This window comes from Hydra vulgaris, chromosome 12, assembly GCF_038396675.1.
Source record: "Hydra vulgaris chromosome 12, alternate assembly HydraT2T_AEP".
In the NCBI taxonomy this organism is placed as follows: Eukaryota; Metazoa; Cnidaria; class Hydrozoa; order Anthoathecata; family Hydridae; genus Hydra; species Hydra vulgaris.
In genome coordinates this window covers 1,868,573-1,893,415 of record NC_088931.1, presented here as the reverse complement: position 1 = coordinate 1,893,415, position 24,843 = coordinate 1,868,573, and the positions used below count along the sequence as shown (strand labels likewise).

Here is a 24,843-nt window from a genome sequence, read left to right as displayed (position 1 = left end):
TTTTGCCTCAAAAAAATTTTATTTTTTATTTTTATTTCTCTTTTCTCTCGAACAGATTATAAGGAATAATTTATGCTCTAAATTACAAATGTTATGTCACGAAATATGTTTTGAATTAGAAACTAATAATTAATTTTATATGATAAAATTTTTAACGTATGACTACGAATCTAAGATAGCCTGTGGCAGACATATGTTATTTTATATGAAAAATTCTCAGCACATGCATCTAACACAAATAGGAATGATGGTAAACTATGTACTTAAGATCATGGCGGTTTTGGTTGGTAATAGGTACCAAAGGTGTTGAAAATAGCAGCTAAATTACGTTAAATTAAAAAAACAATTTTCTTAAAATATTCCTTGGAGTAGTATTAGAAATCATCCCATTAACTGTCAGACACTCATCATGCTCTCAATTCTTTCCCAGACATCTTTAAACTTCAAAAAATTGTCACTGTACTTATGTTATAGTTTAAAAACGGAAATTTATACAGGTTATTTAAGTAACTATTAGAAGATATTTCCTCATTAGCCAGACACTTTCTTCAGTTCTAACCCCTAACCAGACAAACATATATGTTACCAATATTGTTAGTTTTATATGTAAAATGTTAAAGCAAAAACCTTAGCTATGTATCTTATCTACAAAAAATTTTTGCTGTTTGATTGCGTAAAAAAAAGTACTGGTTTTTATTTGCATTACTGTTAAACTTAGAATAGATAAAATTGTAATAAAAATGAACTTAAAAGGTAATTTTGATTTTTTCAAAACAAATAAAAACAATTAAAATAACCATAATAATTGAAAAGGAAATCATTTTAGAAAACTTTTAGGAAAAAAAAGTTACAAAACTTAAAATAAAAAGATTGCCAGTCCAAACCAAAACTCTAAGTCAATGTATGAACACTTGAATGCACTAATCTTCATTCAATTCAGCAAATGTATGTCACTAAAAATTTACTTAAAGTATTATAATTAATAATATAAAATAAGGTATTAAGTATTAACTTAAACTATTAATACAAAGTTTATTGCAACAGCAAAGATAAAAACTAATCTGTGTAATTAAAAAAAAAACTAAAAAAACATTTACCAACCTTTTTACTTTAACAACCTTTTGGTACATGTATTATACAACATAATATTTCTTCTTCAGATCTTAGTATTGATGGGTACTATCCTTAGATTTACAAAACTCCAATAGTCACATGCTTCACCTTTCCCTTTGTTCTTTATCACCCACTTTCTTCTCAAGACTGCACTTTTTTAGAAGTTATTTCTGATCAGATCGACCATGCCTTTCCCTTTACCATTTAGCCAATATAACTGTTATTTGTGACTTAAATGCTAATCAGACTGAATGGCTTGATACTAACACCACTGACCAAGCTGGCACTAAAACCAATAACTTCTGCATTTCTCAATCTCTTACTTAGATTACTCATTTCATGTCTCATTTTTCAGACAACCCTAATCACTTACTGCCATTCCTTGATTTGTGTCTCAAAGCTTAGCCTAGTTTGTGATTAGTTTTTCCTTGTTTTCCATTAGGTAGCTCCAACCATGCAATCATCTTTATAAATCTTTCATCTTGTACTTCTTCTTCGGACTTAACTTATCATCCATTACTTACTACTACCCTAAAGCTGACTTGGATTCTTTTTGTGTGATGGTCTTTGGGCTGATGTCTTTTCTCTCTTCGCTGATAAATGCGCCTCCTATGTAACCACCTGGATCAAGGTCGGAATAGAAGCTTTTGTCCCTGTGGTTTTTAAGTCAAGCCTCATCTCCATGGTTTCCCCTTCTTGTACATGCTATATCTAATCATAATCATTTTTTTCATCTTTTTCGGAAGAATATTTCTATTTATTATTGCAAGAATTAAATGTATGAAGGAAATCAATGAAGGTTCTTAGCTCCATTAAGTCTAGTTCACTAAACCTCTTATCGTATCTCAGAAGTTAGGCTCTTGAGACTTTTAGAAAATTTTGAACAGTTTTATTTACAAAGGTAGGTCTACCTTTCCATCTCTTATTCATGAGAAATTATTTGCAAAACTATTTGCAAAGAACTTTTTTTTTTTCTTCTAATTCTCGAATCTTATAGTCATTCTTTTCTTTCTAATTCAATTAAACAAGTTAAACAAGTTAAAACAAGTTAAAACAAGTTAAAACAGGTTAACCCATTGTTAGAGATTCAAATCAGCTTCCCATGCAAAAGTCATATCTCGATTAAACTCTTCTACGGCTAGTGGTCATTCCTGTCATAGTCTTACAAAATTGTTCTCTAGAATTCTCTTCAATTCTCTCTGAACTATCTATAATGCTCTTGTTTTCCTGCGTGCTGAAAAATGGCATCTGTGGTTGCAATTTTCAAAAACTCCAAAGAACATTCTGACCCCTACAGTTATTGTCCAATTAGTCTTCTTTCTGTTATTAACAAAGTGTTTAAGTCTTTGATCAACAAATTTCTCATCCCATTTTGAGTCAAATAACTTACTGTTAGACAATCAATATGGTTTTTGATCCTTTTGCTCTACAGCTGACTTGCTAACTGCTGTTACTGAATTTATTGTTCAATAGATGAAGACGGTGAGTCTAGGGCTATTATTCTTGACATATCTGAAACTTTCAACAAATTTGGGCATTCTGGTCTTCTTCATAAGTTTGCTTTATATGGTGAAGTCTTAAATTAATTGTTTTTCCAGTGTATGTATCTTTTTAGTTACACGATAACCATTTTAAACAGTATATTACATTCTTACCATTACAAGTAATATGACTTTTTATGTTCCATATAGCATCATTTGATGTTATAAATGTTTTGACTTCTTGAAGATTAACTTACAAATTTTGCAAATACAGTAGCGTGCAAAAGTAACTTGACAAGAGCATAACTTGAGATAACTTTTGAATGAAAAGTCTAATTTCTTTCAAATTTTCACTGAAATGTCAAAAAATTGATTACAAATCTAGAAATAAATGAAATTTTACTAAATTTAAGCAATCTAATCTTAAAAGTTCATACAATTAAATTATGCGCGTGCAAAAATTTTAGAGATAGTGTCTCGATAAAAATACTCATCTTGGAAAGATGTTAAATGCATCCAGCTACTGTCTTGTAGAAGGCCTCCTAGGCAAAGACTTAAGGGGTAAACAGATTCTATCTGTTGACCAGCTTTGCACCCCTTCTTCATCTATTAGGCTGGCGCAGATGTATTTTTAATACATTGTTTCCAGTTTAGGATATTGAATGCTGGATCTTCTTGACTCAATGTATGGGTTTTGCTTGTGTCTCTGTTTTTATGACTAGGCAACTCATTCTATTATCTCCTAATGAGGGTACAGCTCAAAAGCTCAGCTTTAAGGTTCTGAGGCCGGCTGGTAGTCAGGTTTCCCGAACTCTGTGGTAGCTCTCAGAGAGGCTGATTCCATCAACAGCTGAAAAATATCAAAGTATTAAAAGTGCCATGTTGCGCATGGATGATGTCCCTGTTTTTACTTTTGGTGTGCATTGCGGAGGCCACAATTGGAGCCCTTTGTTACGGCTTAGGGTTTATTAGTAGTAATGAGGCAATTGCTTGGACCATTAAACAGTGTTCTAAGTGCTATCTATGCTTTGAGTCAAGTTCTTCAATCTAGTTTAAAAATGAATAAAGTACCAAAAACTATAAAACACAGAAAACCATCATCATCACCAAGTTCTCTAAACCTATCATTCACTAATATTAGTGGTCTTCGAAGTAACTTTTCTTCTGTTGAGTCTTATCTCTTGCAAAGTTCACCAGACCTACTTGCTCTTTGTGAGACGAATTTGAGTTCAGCTGTCTCATCTTTTGATCTTAGTGTTTCGTAAGAATTCACCCATTTGTCATGAAACTAGGTTTCAATGAAGGCACTGCTTTAAAGAGCTAGCGTCTCTTGTGCCATCTACTAAAATTCATTCTCGTGTTACTCGTCATTCAATTAAGTGTCATCCTTTTTCTGTGACTGTTCCTAAGTGCTCCAAAAATGCTTATTCGTCTAGTTTTTTTCCTCGCTTCTTTCATATTGCTTTCCTGATTCATATAATTTGCAATCCTTTAAGTCATCCGTCAATCGTTATCTTGCTCTACAATCTTCATCTTTTCTCTTTCAGTAACTTCCAACTTTAATTAGTGGCTGCTTGCAGCCTTGTTGGAAGCAAAGATGTTAAAAAAAAAAAAGTATCTGGACAGAATTAAAAAAATTTGAATTAGATTTTTTTTTAAACATTTTTAAAATTGAAAATGCTTGATTTTAAAGTAAATTGCTTTAGTACTTCGTTGGAAAGTCCTAAGCATTGATTACTGCTTGAGAGTGACAAGGTATTGAGTCCATCAGCTTCATAATCACAATAATTTTGATTTTTCCCCATTCTTGTTTCAGAGTATTCAATAAATCACGTTTACTTGTTGGTTTTCGACCTGAAATTTATCAATCAATAAGCTTACATAGACATTTAATAGAATTAAGGTTAGGATTTTGCTGAGGCTATTCGATTAATTGAATTTCTTTGGTTTTGAAAAAGTTTTTCACAAGGGTTGAAGTGTGCTTTGGGTCATTGTCCTGCTGAAATATCCATCCTCGAGCCCTGAAAAATGTTCGACGCAAAATCCTGTCTTGGTAAATGCTGAAATTAAACAACTTTATAATGTAAAATGTAATGTTGACACAATCAAACGTCTTTTGAGGTATGCAAATCTATTTGGAAGACGTCCTACAAAGAAACTTTTTATTTATATAAAGAATTGAAAGGCACGCTTAAGATTTGCTAATGAACATTTGAATTTGGCAAGAAAACAGTGAGTGGAAGTACTTTTTAGTAATGAATTTAAGTTTATATTACTTGGATCTGATAATATCAGATAAGTCCGTTGACACAAAGGCCATAAAAACGATCCTAAATACCAGCTACCAACAGTAAAGCACAAAGGTCAAAACGTTATGAACTGGGCAAACTTGAATAGAGATTGGTCTATCCATTTGATTGATGGTCCTATCCATTTGATTGATGGCAAAATGGACAAAAATATGTACTTTGTACATATTTTTGTATACTTAAGAATGTTATGCTGCCACATGTTAAAGACAAAATGCCTCAAGGAAGGATGTTTTAGCAGGACAATGACCCAAAGCACACTTCAACCCTTGTAAAAACTTTTTCAAAACCAAAGAAATTCGATTAATCGAAAAGCCTGAGCAAAGTCTTGACCTTAATTCTATTGAATGTCTATGTAAGCTCATTGATCGATAAATTTTAGGTTGAATTATTGAATAGGTGATTTATTGAATACTCTGAAACAAGAATGAGGAAAAATCAAAATTATTGTGATTATGAAGCTGGTGGACTCAATGCCTTATCACTCTCAAGCAGTAATCAATGCTAAGGGCTTTCCGACGAAGTACTAAAGCAATTTACTTTAAAATAAAGCATTTTCAATTTTAAAAACGTTTAAAAATAAAATCTAATTCAAGTTTTTTTTTTCTGTCCGGATACTTTTGCACGCACATATTTTAATTAAATGAACTTTTAAGATTAGATTGCTTAGATTTGGTAAAAATTCATTTGGTTTTAGATTTGTAATTTTTGACATTTCAGTGAAAACTTGAAAGAAATTGGACTTTTCATTCAAAAGTTATCTCAAGTTATGCTCTTGTCCAGTTACTTTTGTGTGCTACTGTATATATATATACACAAAAAAAGTATCACATATAGTTCTTTAAAAGTATCTAACTAATAGTATTTTCTAGCATATTTTACCTGATATTTGTTTTTAGATAGATCCAAGTTGGAGATTAAAACCATTGCTTCCTGTACTGATATTGTTGGAGATTTTACTCCTTCCCTTATCTTTTTTCACATCTTTGGACAACTTCTTTTAAGCATTCTGACCTATCTACTCCCTGTCATTTGCATATTTTTTCACGATGTCCACAAAATCATTCAAAATTTTGTTGTATGTTTTTCAGGTTGATCACTGAATTAATTGATAATGTATAGTTAAAAGTAAACAAAAGTTACATGTTAAGTTACAAGTTAAGAAACTCAAATAAATGTCAATAGCTCAATTTTTACCTTAGTCTTTTTTATTTCCATCTTCTTTTAGCCTGTGTAGCTCCCTCTTTTTCTATATCACCCATGGATGATGATGCTACTGCAGGTGGATTCCCAGGCAGTTTTATTCCAGCTTCTATTCAAGTTTTTAATTTGGCCACAAGTTTATTTTTTTTTTTAACTTTGAATATTTTTGAACATGTCTTTCAATTTGCTTTAAAATTGTCTTTATGTTTTCAAAGTTAGATTGTATCTTACTTTGATTGTTTTTAGAATTAGCTTTGATTTTTCCAATGAACTTAATTTGATGTTCAAAGTTAGTAAAATTCTTTCAAACTCTCCGTCAATCGTTATCTTGCTCTACAATCTTCATCTTTTCTCTTTCAGTAACTTCCAACTTTAATTAGTGGCTGCTTGCAGCCTTGTTGGAAGCAAAGATGTTAAAAAAAAAAAAAGTATCTGGACAGAATTAAAAAAATTTGAATTAGATTTTTTTTTAAACATTTTTAAAATTGAAAATGCTTGATTTTAAAGTAAATTGCTTTAGTACTTCGTTGGAAAGTCCTAAGCATTGATTACTGCTTGAGAGTGACAAGGTATTGAGTCCATCAGCTTCATAATCACAATAATTTTGATTTTTCCCCATTCTTGTTTCAGAGTATTCAATAAATCACGTTTACTTGTTGGTTTTCGACCTGAAATTTATCAATCAATAAGCTTACATAGACATTTAATAGAATTAAGGTTAGGATTTTGCTGAGGCTATTCGATTAATTGAATTTCTTTGGTTTTGAAAAAGTTTTTCACAAGGGTTGAAGTGTGCTTTGGGTCATTGTCCTGCTGAAATATCCATCCTCGAGCCCTGAAAAATGTTCGACGCAAAATCCTGTCTTGGTAAATGCTGAAATTAAACAACTTTATAATGTAAAATGTAATGTTGACACAATCAAACGTCTTTTGAGGTATGCAAATCTATTTGGAAGACGTCCTACAAAGAAACTTTTTATTTATATAAAGAATTGAAAGGCACGCTTAAGATTTGCTAATGAACATTTGAATTTGGCAAGAAAACAGTGAGTGGAAGTACTTTTTAGTAATGAATTTAAGTTTATATTACTTGGATCTGATAATATCAGATAAGTCCGTTGACACAAAGGCCATAAAAACGATCCTAAATACCAGCTACCAACAGTAAAGCACAAAGGTCAAAACGTTATGAACTGGGCAAACTTGAATAGAGATTGGTCTATCCATTTGATTGATGGTCCTATCCATTTGATTGATGGCAAAATGGACAAAAATATGTACTTTGTACATATTTTTGTATACTTAAGAATGTTATGCTGCCACATGTTAAAGACAAAATGCCTCAAGGAAGGATGTTTTAGCAGGACAATGACCCAAAGCACACTTCAACCCTTGTAAAAACTTTTTCAAAACCAAAGAAATTCGATTAATCGAAAAGCCTGAGCAAAGTCCTGACCTTAATTCTATTGAATGTCTATGTAAGCTCATTGATCGATAAATTTTAGGTTGAATTATTGAATAGGTGATTTATTGAATACTCTGAAACAAGAATGAGGAAAAATCAAAATTATTGTGATTATGAAGCTGGTGGACTCAATGCCTTATCACTCTCAAGCAGTAATCAATGCTAAGGGCTTTCCGACGAAGTACTAAAGCAATTTACTTTAAAATAAAGCATTTTCAATTTTAAAAACGTTTAAAAATAAAATCTAATTCAAGTTTTTTTTTTCTGTCCGGATACTTTTGCACGCACATATTTTAATTAAATGAACTTTTAAGATTAGATTGCTTAGATTTGGTAAAAATTCATTTGGTTTTAGATTTGTAATTTTTGACATTTCAGTGAAAACTTGAAAGAAATTGGACTTTTCATTCAAAAGTTATCTCAAGTTATGCTCTTGTCCAGTTACTTTTGTGTGCTACTGTATATATATATACACAAAAAAAGTATCACATATAGTTCTTTAAAAGTATCTAACTAATAGTATTTTCTAGCATATTTTACCTGATATTTGTTTTTAGATAGATCCAAGTTGGAGATTAAAACCATTGCTTCCTGTACTGATATTGTTGGAGATTTTACTCCTTCCCTTATCTTTTTTCACATCTTTGGACAACTTCTTTTAAGCATTCTGACCTATCTACTCCCTGTCATTTGCATATTTTTTCACGATGTCCACAAAATCATTCAAAATTTTGTTGTATGTTTTTCAGGTTGATCACTGAATTAATTGATAATGTATAGTTAAAAGTAAACAAAAGTTACATGTTAAGTTACAAGTTAAGAAACTCAAATAAATGTCAATAGCTCAATTTTTACCTTAGTCTTTTTTATTTCCATCTTCTTTTAGCCTGTGTAGCTCCCTCTTTTTCTATATCACCCATGGATGATGATGCTACTGCAGGTGGATTCCCAGGCAGTTTTATTCCAGCTTCTATTCAAGTTTTTAATTTGGCCACAAGTTTATTTTTTTTTTTAACTTTGAATATTTTTGAACATGTCTTTCAATTTGCTTTAAAATTGTCTTTATGTTTTCAAAGTTAGATTGTATCTTACTTTGATTGTTTTTAGAATTAGCTTTGATTTTTCCAATGAACTTAATTTGATGTTCAAAGTTAGTAAAATTCTTTCAAACTCTCCTTTTTTATTAATAACGTTTTGTCACAAGTTATCAATAGGTATTCCTGAATTGTCAATAAAAGTTAATTTTCATAATTCCGCAACCTCAAATATCAACACATACGAACAATTTAAATTTAAATAACTCAAGTTCCGGGAATAACCGAACTGTGGAATTTTTACATGTGAAAACAGAAAGTCTTTATTGCATGAAACAATTGAGTTTATTTGCGGCTTCCTGCAGCCCTCTTTTTTCTATCATTTTGTTTTTAATCAAATAAATGTATTTTCACATAGTTTAGAAATTTTTTAGGTCCAAACAAAACTACACAAAATAAATTTTTATACTTGTATTTTTCTTTTTCCTTAAGTAATTCACAAATTAAATGTAATTTCTAACTCAGGATAGAAAATTTTTTTAAATTCACGGAGTTGTTTTTATTGTAAAACACTTAAAAGTTATTGTTAAAAAATTTTTGTAATTGAAGAGTTTAGTGCTAAAAGTACTTAAGTCACAAAATAAATTTGAGAAAATCTACTTTGATCAGAGATAAAACACTTAAAAAAAAGGAATTAAAATGGCAGATCAAAGTAGATTTTCTCAAAACATTTATTTTGTGACTTAAGTACTTTTAACACTCTTCAATTTTAAGATATTTTACTTTTTTTCTTCAACTTCGAACAGCTATAAAAAAACGAAATGAAGTTTCAAAAAGTTTGTTTGCACTGACATATGTTATATACAATATAAATTTACTACTTAAAATTAAAAAAAAAAAAGTCAAAAAAATAAGTTTTTTTATGCCATGGGCACACTGTGCACTGTAGAAAGAGGAATTTTCTGAACTAAAACTTTATTGCCTTTGCCCTCCCTAAAAAAATTTTTAGCCAGAACTTAAATTCTTTGGAGTTATTTTTATTTATCACAAATTTATTCTACTTACAGAATGCACACCATTTTCAGATAATTCAGGAACAGACTCTCCTTCATTATTTTCTTCACTATTATGTTGAGAATCATCACTGAGATCATCAGCAGAATCATTAATATCTGGTAGATCAGAATCAGTTTCTAATGAATCTTCTGAATCTAATATTAAACAATATTATACAAACATATAATATATGCATACTCAAAATCAAGGGTTTAAAAGTAAAACAATTAGTTCCTGGAAAGAATATTAATAAAATTATTATGAAAAACACAGCAAATTCATATTTGAATAATTAATATAAAAATATATATATAACTAATATCAAAATACTTCAATGTCAAAATAACTTGGTAAACAAAGTTAAAATAATTTATTATCAATTTTATAATAAATATCAGTTTAATAATTAACATCAAAATAATTTAATAAATAACATCAAAATGAATATGGATCATAGATAATGCATCAAAGTAATGTAAAGTTTTTTAAATGATGTAATAAAATATAATGATGCATATATATATTTATATATATATATATATATATATATAATATATATATATATATATATATATATATATATATATATATATTTAATGTATATATCTACAACCCTCTTAATTAATTCTCGACATAAAAATGTTTGAGGTCAGCAAAAAATCGCTGACCTCATTTCTATGTTTTATGGTAACCCCTTTATGTCAAAATTTTTTTGCCAACCTGATGTTGACCTCTAACAGTTTAAGGTCAATATTTTAATGCTGGCCTCATTATTACTAATTCCAGCTGTATATATATATACATATATATATATATATATATATATATAATAAATAAAAAATATTATAGTAATAAGACATTTATATATATCATATATTATATATATAATATAATATATAATACAATATATATATATATATATATATATACATATATATAAAATTATATATATAATATAATATATAATACAATATATATATATATTTTTTTCTTTCTTTTTTTTAGTAATTCACCTCCACAAGGCCATGAAGGCCACTACACATGAGGAGGCTACTTGTGCTTATAACCCTCTCCCAACTCTATAACTTCAAAACACGAATCTTGACAAACAAGGCCGCTGTGCAGAGAAACAAGTTGAGTGCAGTACTACCAGGGAAGTGGTGGGAATCAAACTCGGAATCTCTCACTTATGAAGCGAGCACTCTACCACTATACTACTACCACTATATATATACAATAACTTTTGCCAATTAACAATGAATGAAAAAATACTGAAACTAATAACTTACAATTTTTACCAAAAGTCAAATTACAGAAAGTCGTAAATGTCTTAACTACTGTAATATTTTATTTTATTTATTTTTCATTCGCTCCCAACAAGGCAACAACCAACCACTATTAAGTTGGGAGTTACTAGAAAAAAAAGGATAGAGTTATAGAGTAAGGAAACAGTTGACAGAAGACTTGAAAAGTTGTATGAGCCAGGAAAACATGAAGATGGGAGAAAGTTCTATGGGTTAAAATGTGGGAAAAAAAACTAGACAAGTAAAGTTTTTACGGCATGCAGGGACAGATACAGTTAAAAGGAATGATACATTGCTGCATGACAAGATGCGAGAATGAGTTTTAGTTGATGGAACTAGAGATAATAGCTCCTTTGAGCAACAACCATAATAATATTTGTAGAAAAGAGAAAAAGATGCAACTTTATAACAATGGGAATGATACTCAAGCTAAAACTAAACTCTACTTTTTTCAGCAAATCGTTATCGCATTAATTTAGATCTTCCTATATTTATGAACGCTAATGTACTCGATGAGTCATCTACCCTTTATCTTCTAGAATTAAATCTTCCAATCTTTCTTCGAAACCATATATCAAATCCATTGCAAAATTAGCATTGGCTAAGGTTGCATCTCTTTATTGAGCTCAACTCTTTCCTACTCCAGAGTCTATTCTTTGTCTCTATAAATCTCAAATCCGTCTATGTATGGAATACTGTTACCATATCTAGGGCGAATCTTCTAATGATACCTTTTCTCTTTTAGATAAAGTGCAAAAACGCATTGTAAACATAGTCGTAATGTTGCTTCTCTTTCTCTTTTCTGCAAATACTATAATGGGCACTGCTCTAAAAAGTTAGCGTCTCTTGTGCCATCTACTAAAATTAATTCTTGCGTTGCGTCATTCAATTAAGTCTCATCCTTTTTCTGTGACTTCCTAAATGCTTCAAAAACTGTTGTTCCACTAGTTTTTTTCCTTGCACATTAGTTCTTTGGAAATCGCTTCCTTCATCTTACTTTCCTGATTAATAGTGTCCGGACTCTCAATGCGATAAAAACTAGTTCGGAAAGGAACGGAATAAAAATTTTATTCCAACTTATGATAAAAATTGGTTTCGAGAAAAAAAATCTTTCTCAAAATTCGGAAATTTATCAGATTTTCTCAGAAATTTTTCGAGACTGTTCGTAATGTTTCGGTAATCATATTTTATCGAAAAATTGTTAGTTTCTCATTTTTTCTCAAAATTTTTTTACTGTAATCCATAATATTTTTTTTGAAGTAATTAGCTTATACCATATAAAAAGTCCAAAACATAAATTAACAGTTCTAATTGTTTTGAGTTTGGAATAAATCCTCTGGCCCATTGGACACTCTGGATATTCTTCTTTTTTTCTCTTTTGAACCTTGTTCTGATGGTAGCTTTCTCTTTAGAGGTTTTGGAGTTGATGACGGTTCTGGTACTTTGGGGCTATCCTTCTTCTCTGCTACTTCCTCTTCCATCTTTTTGTCGGCCTCTTCTCTCTCCTCCCCAATCAACAGTTTGACCTTAATTTTCTTAACCACCAACTCATAGTTGACTTTGATGAGAGTTAATTTCTTGGAGGTAAAAGGATCCAAGTTCTGCCTTTTTGAACTGATGTTTCCACTCTGTGAGAAGAGTCTTTCACTACTGCTTGAAGCTGCTGGGACACAAAGTCATTCTCTTGCCAATTCTGTATATGTGTTCTGTATATATTCTGTAATATTTAATTCTCATCGTTATTATTACTTTTTCTCGTGTCATTGAAATCTATTTCCAACTAATTTTCTTCCACTTAATGAGGCTACTTCCTGTTAAACAGACACAACATTCTGCACTTTTGATTTTTTGAATTGATTTCACTGTAACTTTTTCTTTTTTAAACTTGTAAAGTTTTGTTTCTTAGAAAGTTTCACAATCTCCATATTCTATGTATGCAGTGTTTGTAAAACAAATATATAAAAAGTTGAGATACAAATTTAAGAAACTCATATAACACCTAAAGGCTTATTTCTTATATTAAAAATGTGCTTTTGTTAAAAAGTTTTGTGACTAAATCTTCGTAATTAGCATAACAAACAAAGCAAAGTATACATAACATTCATATTTCAAAAAGTATTAACTAAATGAGATAAAGAAAGGATCTTATAAACAAATTTGTGGTTGTCAGTACATCGCTATGCGCGATACTATGTATTTTTATAATACACAGTATAAGATTTTGTTTAATAACAAAAAAATAAAAATACATTTTAATAAAATAAGAAAGCTGAATAAATTTTGTACAAAAATTATCAAAAAAAAAAAAAAAAAGATTTTTTTAAATTTTGTGGCTTTTTATTATAGGTGAACCACCTTAAAAACATATTGTCGTCAAATTAAGACATCTTATAAAAAATAACTGTTTTTGAAAATTACCGAAAACAATTAATTTTTATCGAAAATACGCGAACAGAAATTGATAAGTATTTTACTCCTTCTGACTTTACGAAAAAACACGGAATCAAGAAATAATAATTTATCGTTTCCAAATTTTTCAGTTTTTATCAAAAATTTTCCGAAATTTCTTGTAAACCGGAATTTTATTCGACCAAGTCCAGACACTACTGGTTAATACAATTTGCAATCTTTTAAGTTGTCTGTCAATCATTTTATAGCTCTACAATCTTCATCTTTTCTCTTCCAGTAACTTCCAACTCTAATGGTGGTTGCTTGCAACCTTGTTGGATGCAAAGATCTTAAAATTTTGCTCTTTTTGAGTACCAAAAATTTTGCTTTTTTTGAGTACCAGGCAATCTGAACTACCACTTTTGAAGAACTTTTTTTACGTATATATTAGGGAACTTTTAAATGTTCAAGGATATTGGGGCACCTCTAAAAATACTTTTCAAAAGATTTTTTAATCTAGAGTTATTTTTAAAATATTTTTAAAACATTTTTAAATTATATTCAAAATATTTTCAAATCTAGAGTTATTTTTATCAGGTCAGGTTATCCTGCTATTGGTAACATGTAAACCAGTACAATCTGCTTCATGTCCTGCTGCTTTGTAGGATATGCCTTTTAAGGCAAAGGCTAGGCGATGACACCCCCCTGCCTTGGGGCTCTTGGTTGAGTAAAGGCAAGAGATGGTGTCTCGATAAAAATACTCCTCTTGGGCAGATGCACTGTCTTGAAGAAAGCCTCCTAGTCAAAGACTTAAGGGGTAAACAAATTCCATCTGTTGACCAGCCTCGCATCCTTCCTCATAGTAATGAGGCAATTGCTTGGGCTATTAAACAGTGTTCTGAGTACTATCTATGCTTTGAGTCAAGTTCTTCAACAAATTTAAAAATGAATAAAGTACCAAAAACTATAAAACACAAAAAACCATCACCATCACCAAGTTCTCTAAATCTATCATTCACTACTATTCATGGTCTTTGAAGTAACTTTTGTTCTGTTGAGTCTTATCTCTTGCAAAGTTCACCAGACCTACTTGCTCATTGTGAGACTAATTTGAGTTCAGCTGTCTCATCTTGCGATCTTAGTGTTGATGGTTATCTTCCTTTAATTCGTAATGACTCCAATAGTCACATGCTTGGCCTGGGCATTTATATTCGCTAAAATTCACCCATTTGTCGTGAAACTAAGTTTGAATCCACAAACTATTCTTTCATGTGCTTACATTTAGCACCACTTCACTTTCACACGCCTTTCTCTTTGTTCTATATCGCTCTCCTTCATCTCAAGACTGAACTCTTTTTGATGTTATTTCTGATCATATTGACCAAGCCCTCTCTCTTTATCCATCAGCCTATATTTTTGTTGTCGGTGACTTTAATACTCATCACACTGAATGGCTTGACTCTAATGTCAGTGATTCTGCAGGCATTAAAGCTCACAACTTTTGGACAGCACTCTTCCTCTTATTCTGTAACTTTAGGAGTTCCTCAAGGTTCTATCCTTGGCCCTATAATCTTTTTAATTTACATTAACAATCTTCCAGATATTCTCACATCTAAGGTGGCATTGTTTGCTGATGATACTATTATTTATTCTTGTCGTGATAAGAAGCCAACACTCTCTGATTGCTTGGAGGGAGCATTTGAGCTTGAAAAGGATCTCACTTCTGCTACAGCATGGGCCTCACAATTTTTTTCAGCCAATCGTTTTCGCAATAATTTAGATCTACCTATATTTATGAACGGTGATGTACTTGATGAGTCATCCACTCTTCATCTTCTAGGATTAACTCTTACTTTGAATCTTTCTTGGAAACCATATATCAAATCTGTTGCAAAATTAGCATCTGCTAAGGTTGCATCTCTTTATCGAGCTCGACACTTTCTTACTTCGGATTTTATTCTCTATCTCTATAAATCTCAAATCCATCCTTGTGTGGAATACTGTTGCCATATCTGGAGTGGATCTTCTAATGATGCCCTTTTTATTTTAGACAAGGTGCAAAAACGCATTTTAAACATAGTTGGACCTGCTCTTGCAGCCAACCTCCAACCATGATCGCGTAGTCGTAATGTTGCTTCTCTTTCTCTTTTCTAAAAATACTATAATGGGCACTGCTCTAACGAGCTAGCGTCTCTTGTGCCATCTACTAAAATTCATTCTGGTGTTACTCGCCATTCAATTAAGTCTCATCATTTTTCTGTGTCTGTTCCTAAGTGTTCCAGAAACTCTTATTTGTCTAGTTTTTTTCCTCAAACATCAGCTCTTTGGAATTCGCTTCCTTCATCTCGCTTTTCTGATTCATATATATTGCAATCTTTTAAGTTGTCTGTAAATCGTTATCTTGCTCTACAATCTTTATCCTTTCGCTCCCAGTAACTTCCAACTTTAATTAGTAATTGCTTGCAGCCTTGTTGGAAGCAAAGATGTTTAAAAAAAAAAAAAATTATTATAAAGAGCACATTTTGAACTCAGAAAAGGCAACTTTTAAAAAGTTTTGTTTTTAAAGCATCCTAATATTTATAAATAAAATGAAGATGATTTACGTTTGTAATGCATTTTGTCTCAGCGCAGTTTAGCTTTTAGTAAAAGTAAAGAACATCATAATCTGCAAAATGAAGTCCTTAAAACATAATCACAGTGACATAGCACAGCTGATGTTCAATGGTATCGAACATCAGTTGTGGTATTGTACTTTAACTAAAAGTTAAACTTTTAGTTAAGCTCTGAGACGAAATGCATTGAAGGAGATTTGCACTTGATGAAATTTTCAATGATTGTGATGAGTATGATGACATAAATGTCAACATAATCACATGTTATACACCTCAATAGTCTTTTGTTCATTGATGATTTACAAAGTAACAAATAATTCCTTAATTATTTGAAAGATTACCATACAAAATTTCCATAAAAGATTTAACTCTTTTAACTTATCAGGAATAATACCTGATTCAAGAAAAAGTTTAAAGATGTAATGAAGGTTCAATGAAATCATCATAACTGATTATCAATACTAACTTTATAAAAATCTGCACTTTTGTTTTTTATAAAACTGTTTAAAGCACATAGCAACATAGCAACATAGCAACTTTTATAAAACTGTTTAAAGCACATAGCAACTTTTTCAAGGTTAGATTCATCCATAAATCAGGGTTTGGCCTGAGTTTGATTTCAATTTATTGACAGGGATCTCAATTTATTAAAGAAAAGGCACATCATAGCTAATTCACTGGTACCAGCTGTGATATGGAGCATTCTTAATCAAAATACTTTGCAATATGTAATATTATTTACAAAAAGTCAAACCCCTCAGAGTGAAAATGTAATAAAGGTGAAGTTCTGATATAATATTTGTGATAATGATGATACAATTGATAAATTTGAACATAGAAAATTGGATACTACTATTTGTGATGTCAAACTTGTGGAAATATTTTCTCTAAAAAACCTGTTGAATTTAAAAAACCTCACAAAAGAAATTAAGATTTTTTAGGTAATTGGAAAGCATAACAAACATTTACATATACTCAGCATTAATGAGCACCAAGCCAATTGCTTAAATCAGAAAGAGCTTTTTCTTTTAGAAAACTCTGTAGAAAATGTAAGAAACATGTAGAATAAAAAAACCCTAATTTGTTATAATTGTTACCTTTAAAATTATTTTAATTACACGATCCAGAAACAAGATTGATTACAACAATTTTAGTGGTAAATTGTTAAAATATAGTAACTATAACAACAACAACAACAACAACAACAACAACAAAAATAACAACAACAACAACAACAACAAAAATAACAACAACAACAACAACAACAAAAATAACAACAACAACAACAACAACAACAACAACAAAAATAACAACAACAACAACAACAACAACAACAACAAAAATAACAACAACAACAACAACAACAAAAATAACAACAACAACAAGCTATTTATTTTCCATAAATCATTTTTACAATAGTTTTTATAACAGTAATAATAACAATAATAATAGCAACAATAATATATTATACTAATATTATTAATCATTTTAAACATATTTATTACTATTACTAATTTACAAATTATAGTAATAGTAATAAATATGTTTACAATAACTACAATGAAAAAAAATAATAATAATAATAAATATTATAATGGTAGTTATGAGCATAAAATTATTAATAATAAGTTAATGATTTATTAGGATGATGTCACGCATACACAAATCTGATCAAAGGAGTGACACCAATTTTTAAATATAATATAATAATAGTAAGCAAAGACATTTATTAAAACACATGGAACGGAAACACATAGATTAAAGCACAAAAAAAATTAATAAAAAACATAAATCTTGCATGTTGTAACTTCCAGGTTTTAATAATAAGAAAAAGAAAGAGAAAATTAAAAAAAAAAATCACATAATTATTACAGAAAAAACTTTTTATGTGTTGTGGTTGATGACGGAAGACAAAAATTCAAGTGAAGCTGAAATAAGATACATCAAACTTAAGATTAAAAATGTTCGAAGTATTTTTATTCCTAAACAGAGCATCTTTTTAGCTGCACAGTGCATATATTACTGCTTGCAATGCTAGATAAATTAGTAGTTGTTGCTGCTACGACCTCTGCAATTGATTGTTGTATTGGAGAGATGTGTAATATATTGAAGAGATATGCAAGAAATGCTATTTACATCGATCCAATCAAATAAATCTTGTTGATAGAAAATCAAGCTACTAAAAAAAAATGACCAATATTAAATATTAAAACATCTTTGTTGGCTACTTTGCTATGCACAACTTAATGGATCCAACTTAATAATAATGTCTGTACTTGTTTTTTTTGTTTTTTATTTATATAAAAATTTACAGAAGTTGTAAAGTATTGAAAAATAAGTGTTAACTCAAAACAAAGATTTTTATATTTTGCTCTTTTTAAAAATTATTGAAATAAAGCGAAATTATTAAAAAGATAGGTGGGAAATAGACTTACCATGACCAGTAATAAATTAATATTCAGTAATAATTATACGGATCATGGTAAGTCCGTTATTCCACATATTTAAGTCATATCATGTTTTTTGAAATTTTGTATACCAATGGTATTTAATTAACACATTTTAAGTGGGTATTCTAAATATTATTTAGACTGGTACTGATATCCAATTTGTTTATAAATAGCAATTCGCGCAATGGCTGCCAAAACATTTGAAGTTTTTTTAAGGTAATTATAATAGAACTTGTTTCTCCGCGCAGCGGCCTTGTTCGTCAAGGTTCATGTTTCGGAGCTATAGAGTCGAGAGAGGGTTATAACCACTATTAAGTAGCCTCCTCATCTGTAGTGGCCTTCTCGGTCTTGAGGAGGTGAATAACAAACAAACAAACAAACAAAAATATATAAAAAATTTTCATAGCTTTAAAAAGTAAACAATAAGTATAGTTTTTATATATGTATTTAATTATTTTTCTACCTCTTATTAAAATATATTAATAAATATAATTCAGGAATAAGTATAGAAAAGGTCAGTGTGGAATACCCTATTTTACGGGTCAGATCAGCTAGTATTAAATATTAAAACATCTTTGTTGACTATTTTGCACAACTTAATGGATCCTGGCCACTAATCTAACTACTATAATGACAAGCAAAAATCTTTTACATCAAAAATCTTTTACATTAAGGTATTTCAGATATTAAATAACTTAATGACTAACTAGCAACACTGTACCAAAATATCCCACTCAAAATTGAAACTGACGCTTCTCAAACTGCAATTAATAAAAATAAGCCAAACAGAAAGAACAATTACAGTCATCGCAATTCTATTCTTGCTCTATTAAGGGCAGATTTCTAATCTGTCGTAGAACAAGAAGTAATAGCTTTTATGAAGTGTAGTCATCAATTGAGATATCTACTGTTTTCCACTTCAAAGTTTATTATTTTAACCAAAAAAATATTTCTTTCCTATAAAACATAAAACAAATTGCCAAGTAAATAGTAAACGTAAAAAACTAAACATCACCATAATTAAAACAAAAAATTTAACTTTACAATGTTTTGAGCTTGAAAAAACTGACTGGAAACTGGTACTATCAGCAGCTTTATTCTTCATTTAATCTCTACTATGCATATGTGTTAATACCTGCATTGAACAAATAATACAACCTCCTGAAAGCTCTGAACAATCATAGTTATAGTATGCTATTTTATGTGGGGTATATAGTATGCTATTTTTTTTAGGGTGCTTGTTATTTTAAGCAATGAAATTTGGTAGTCAAGGAACAAAACAGGTTTTATGATTAATTTGATAGTCAAAGAACAAAACAGGTTTTATGATTAATTTGATAGTCAAGGAACAAAACAGGTTATATGTCTCAAAAATATACCGAAAATAAAGTCAACAATCTATTTAAGTATTCTGATATAGAATATCATTTTAAGATTTTGTTGCAGTTCGATAGTATTTTTAGAGTTTCAGATTATTGCAGTTGTTTTGACTTTGTTGTTTTTACATAATCAAACTTTTACAAAATTACTCATAAATACAATATGTCGTTATAATGACATTCATTGTTGTACATGATAATTTATATGATATTTGATAAAATAAAACAAGACTGGGTACTGGCTAATTTTTAAATTTATTTATATAATATTTTAGTCTGATTAGCTCAGACTGTCATCAGGCATAAAATAAAATACAATAAAAATATCACAAAAAACGTATATTAAAAAAAAACATTAAAAACTTATAATAAAGTTCAAAAGTGGTGGAAAGCGTTTTCTATGATTTAACTTTTTTATGATTTAACTGTGCATTTTTTGTTCTTGAAGTTTTTTTTAAACCCATAAAAAACTAAATTGCATGAGAGTAAACTAAAAAAGTAAACTAAAGAAGGAGTTTTAAATCTTACCTAAACATGGTTGGACTCTTCTACAGTCAAGCTAATGATTTTGGGGTCAAAATTTTAGGGGTCCTCAATAAAGAACATGCACCAAAAATCTAAACATTTGGCCCTTTCTCTCCTTTCTACAAAAGTATGTACCCTTTTGAAATAACCCCCTTCCCCCATTCCTTTTTTTTTTTTAATGTTATGTTTTAATTTAGAAAAAATTGTATAAATTATGATATAATTTTTATATTAGAGCGTGCATCTTTTAAAGTTGATTATACTCCTTATTCATTACTTTAATGAATGTTTTCCTCCTCCTAATATCCTTTAGATCCTTTATATGACCACAAAGCCCTTGGTTTCAGCACAGAATGCCAACTTTAAAGACATTTTTATTTTTATTTTTTATTTTTTGTTAATTCAACTCCCCAAGGCCCAGAAGGCCACTACAGACGAGGAGGCTACTTAGTTGTGGTTATAACCCTCTCTCAACTCTATAACTCTGAAATACGAGCCTTGTCGAACAAGGCCGCTGCGTGGAGAAACAAGTTGAGCGCGGTACTACCAGGGATGTGGTGGGGATCGAACTCGGAACCTCTCGCTTATGAAGCGAGCATTCTACCACTACACCACTTACCGCATTATGTCTTCAAATATATATATATATATACAGGGTGCGCAAAAAGTTCCCGTACAAAAATATAAACAGCAAAAGCAGCCAAAGTTCCTGTACAAGACAAGAAACAAATTACATTTTAATTTAAAACAAAATAATACTAAAAAATACTAAAAGAATACGAAGGAATACAAAAGAATACTAAAAACACACTATATATTGAAAGAAAACACCATACAAATAATTTTACTTAGGGCAAAAATTTTTTAATATTAAAAACAAAGCCTAAAACCTAGAGCCAGAGCTAGGCTACCCCACAACCCAAATTGGGGGGAGGGGGCTAACAAAATTAGTAACCTTTTTGCAAATTTAGTAACCTTTTTGCAAATTTAAAGAGCCTTTTTTTAGAAATACTTAGCGGTAAAATTTTGAAGATTTTGGGACCCTAATGACAGGTTTTAAGGGGGCCTCTGACCTGCAGCATGTTGCCTGAAATACAAGTCTGCCTTACTTAGGACCAAGGGGTGGCATGTATGTGCATAGAGAGACACTATACCCTTGACTCCCTATGATATACATTGTTTTATGTTTGCAAACTAGGATCTTTGGTCAGAAAAACAACTTTTTTATTAGCTAATTGACAAATTATGGACAACAATGACGTACTTTTAAAATGAACCTCCTCACCCCATACAACTTTGTAAGCCATCTGAAGGACACCCCCCCCTACCCTTATGAGCGTGCGTACTTTATGGACAACCCCTTATGAAAATGTTAACTCCCATTGAGTCTAGCTTTATAATTGGAAAAACAAAACAAAATGCTGACACAGAAAATATACGACAAAATATAAGCAAATTTCTGACAAGATCTCCAAAAACTAAATTACCAGACAATCACACAAGAGAACAAAGATTCATTTTAAATAATTTAAAGTCAAAAGGCGCTTTAAAAATTTATCTGTTTGATAAAGGTTCAGGATTAAGGGGTAAACAGATTCTATCTGCTGACCAGCCTCAAACCCCCTTCTTCATCTATTAGGTTGGCGCAGATGTATTTTTAATACATTGTTTCCAGTTTAGGATGTTGAATGCTGGATCTTCTTGATTCAATGCATGGGTTTCGCTTGTGTCTCTGTTTTTATGACTAGGCAACTCATTTTATCATCCCTAATGAGGGTACAGCTCAAAAACTCAGCTTTATGGTTCTGAGGCCGGCTGGTAGTCAGGTTTCCCGAACTCTGTGGTAACTCTCAGAGAGGCTGATTCCATCAACAGCTGAAAAATATCAAAGTATTAACAGTGCCATTTTGCACAGGGATGGTGTCCCTGTTTGTACTTTTGGTGTGCATTGTCAAGGCAAAATTTAGAACACTTTGCTACGGCTTTGGGTTTATTAATAGTAATGAGGCAATTGCTTGGGCTATTAAACAGAGTACTGAGTACTGTCTATGCTTTCAGTCAAGTTCTTCAACAAATTTAAAAATGAATAAAGTACCAAAACTATAAACACAAAAAAACCATCGTTATCACCAAGTTCTCTAAACCTATCATTCACTAATATTTGTGGTCTTCGAAGTAACTTTTCTTCTGTTGAGTCTTATCTCTTGCAAAGTTCGCCAGACCTAATTGCTATTTGTGAGACTAATTTGAGTTCAGCTGTCTCATCTTGCGATCTTAGTGTTGATGGCTATCTTCCTTTAATTCGTAATGACTCCAATAGTCACATGCTTGGCCTGGGCATTTACATTCGTAAGAATTCACTCATTTGTCAGGAAACTAGGTTTGAATCCACAGACTATTCTTTCATGTGCTTTCGTTTAGCACCACTTCACTCTATCGCCTTTCTCTTTGTTCTATAACGCTCTCCTTCATCTCAAGACTGCACTCTTTTTTAAAGATTTTTTTTTTCTTTTAAGTAGATAAGTTAAGCTTTTTGCCGCTAACTATTGAAACACTTTATAAGTTAAAAGATGCGAACTGCCGTGGTCAGTAAGTCTAAAAAAATTACTTAAAACGTGGACGAACAAGGCCTGTGACCGCACATGCTTCCCAGAAAAGCTTGCAAATAGTCAATTTCCTAACTCCCTTTCCAAACAAACCGAATGATTTACCTTCTCTACTTAACCTGTCTTATTTCTGATCCTTGTTAGTGCTTAGTTTCCCCACATTCACCTTTACGTGCTTCTGATCACGGTTTGATCTCTCTAAAACTATTATCTCATTCTTCTTCATCATCACAACCCCCTTATCATCGTACCTCTCACAAATACCTTTAAGCTGACTGGGACTCTTTCCATGACTTTCTTTGTGATGGCCCTTGGGAAGAATCTTTCTTCTTCCTGCTTACAAATGTACTTATTACAAAACTTCGTGGATTCAGGCTGGCATGGAATCTTTTATTCCCTCTCAACAATTCCAGGTCAAGCCACACACTTCTCCATGGTTTTCCTCACATTGTGCTGTTCCAATTTCCAGTCAAAACTAATTAAAAATACTCTCTGAATTAATAGAGTGTTTGAATAAATAAGTTATCTGTTAAAAAAAAATTAGACTTAAAATAACAAAAAAATGTGTTAAGTGTTAATTTCTTGAAACTGCAACTTACAAAATCTAGTTTTGCTTATAAACACAAACAACTAAGCATATAATTTTTTTATGTAATCCGAGATAAGTAGTTGATGGATTTGTCTTTGAAAGAGTGCAGTCTTGTGATGAAGGAGAGCGATATAGAACAAATAAAAAGGCAATAGAGTGGAGTGGTGCTAAACAAAAGCGCATGAAAGAATAGTCTCTGGATTGAAACTTAGTTTCCCAACAAATAAGTGAATTCTTACGAATGTAAATGCCCAGGCCAAGCATGTGACTATTGGAGTCTTTATGATTTAAAGGAAGATAACCATCAACACTAAGATCGCAAGATGAGACAGCTGAACTCAAATTAGTCTCACAATGAGCAAGTAGGTCTGGTGAACTTTGCAAGAGATAAGACACAACAGAAGAAAAGTTACTTCGAAGACCACGAATATTAGTGAATGATAGGTTTAGAGAACTTGGTGATGATGATGGTTTTCTGTGTTTTATAGTTTTTGGTACTTAATTTATTTTTAAATTTGTTGAAGAACTTGACTCAAAGCATAGAAAGTACTCAGTACACTGTTTAATAGCCCAAGCAATTGCCTCATTACTATTAATAAACCCTAAGATGTAACAAAGGGCTCCAAATATGGCCTCCGCAATGCACACCAAAAGTACAAACAGGGACACCATATCCATGTGCAACATGGCACTGTTAATACTTTGATATTTTTAAGCTGTTGATGGAATCAGCGTCTCTGAGAGCTACCACAGAGTTCGGGAAACCTGACTACCAGCCGGCCTCAGAACCATAAAACTGAGTTTTAGAGCTGTACCCTCATTAGGAGATAATAGAATGAGTTGCCTAGTCATAAAAACAGAGACACAAGCAAAACCCATGCATTGATTCAAGAAGATCCAACATTCAACATCTAACAATTCTAATAGCTTAAATCAATCGAAAAACAATAAAGCAAACCTGATTTGAAATTATTTTTTAGTTCAAATTATTACTTTTGTTTACTTTTTGTCTACAGAAAATGAGTGAAATGCTATAAAAAGATTATGCTTCCAATGTCAAACAAAAAACCACTTAAAGTTCATTTTCTCTATCTTGATGCAGCTGAGATAAACTATAATTTAAACAACTTAGGGGTTGCTGAAACAAATCAGTTTAATGTATCTAGAGTTAATGAAAAAGTTTTACAAACGGAATAATGTTTAACATTCATAAATGTTCATACTTTTTAAGGAATAAAGATTTCTTTTTGTTTATTAAATCTAACAAATTCTAAGTTTAAGAGCAATTGTGACAGGCATATTTGTTAAACTATCTGCAAAAAATGCTGT

At 30.8% G+C, this 24,843-nt stretch overlaps 1 protein-coding gene across 1 annotated transcript in view; it reads right to left on the bottom strand.

Annotated features, from left to right (window-relative positions):
• The window catches only part of LOC101234505 (protein cereblon), a 69,169-nt gene that overhangs the window by 40,283 nt on the left and 4,043 nt on the right, over positions 1-24,843 (bottom strand). The window contains exon 2 of the mRNA XM_065811210.1: positions 9,671-9,816. Coding sequence (XP_065667282.1) covers positions 9,671-9,816 — 146 coding nt within the window. The remainder of the gene's footprint in view (positions 1-9,670; positions 9,817-24,843) is intronic.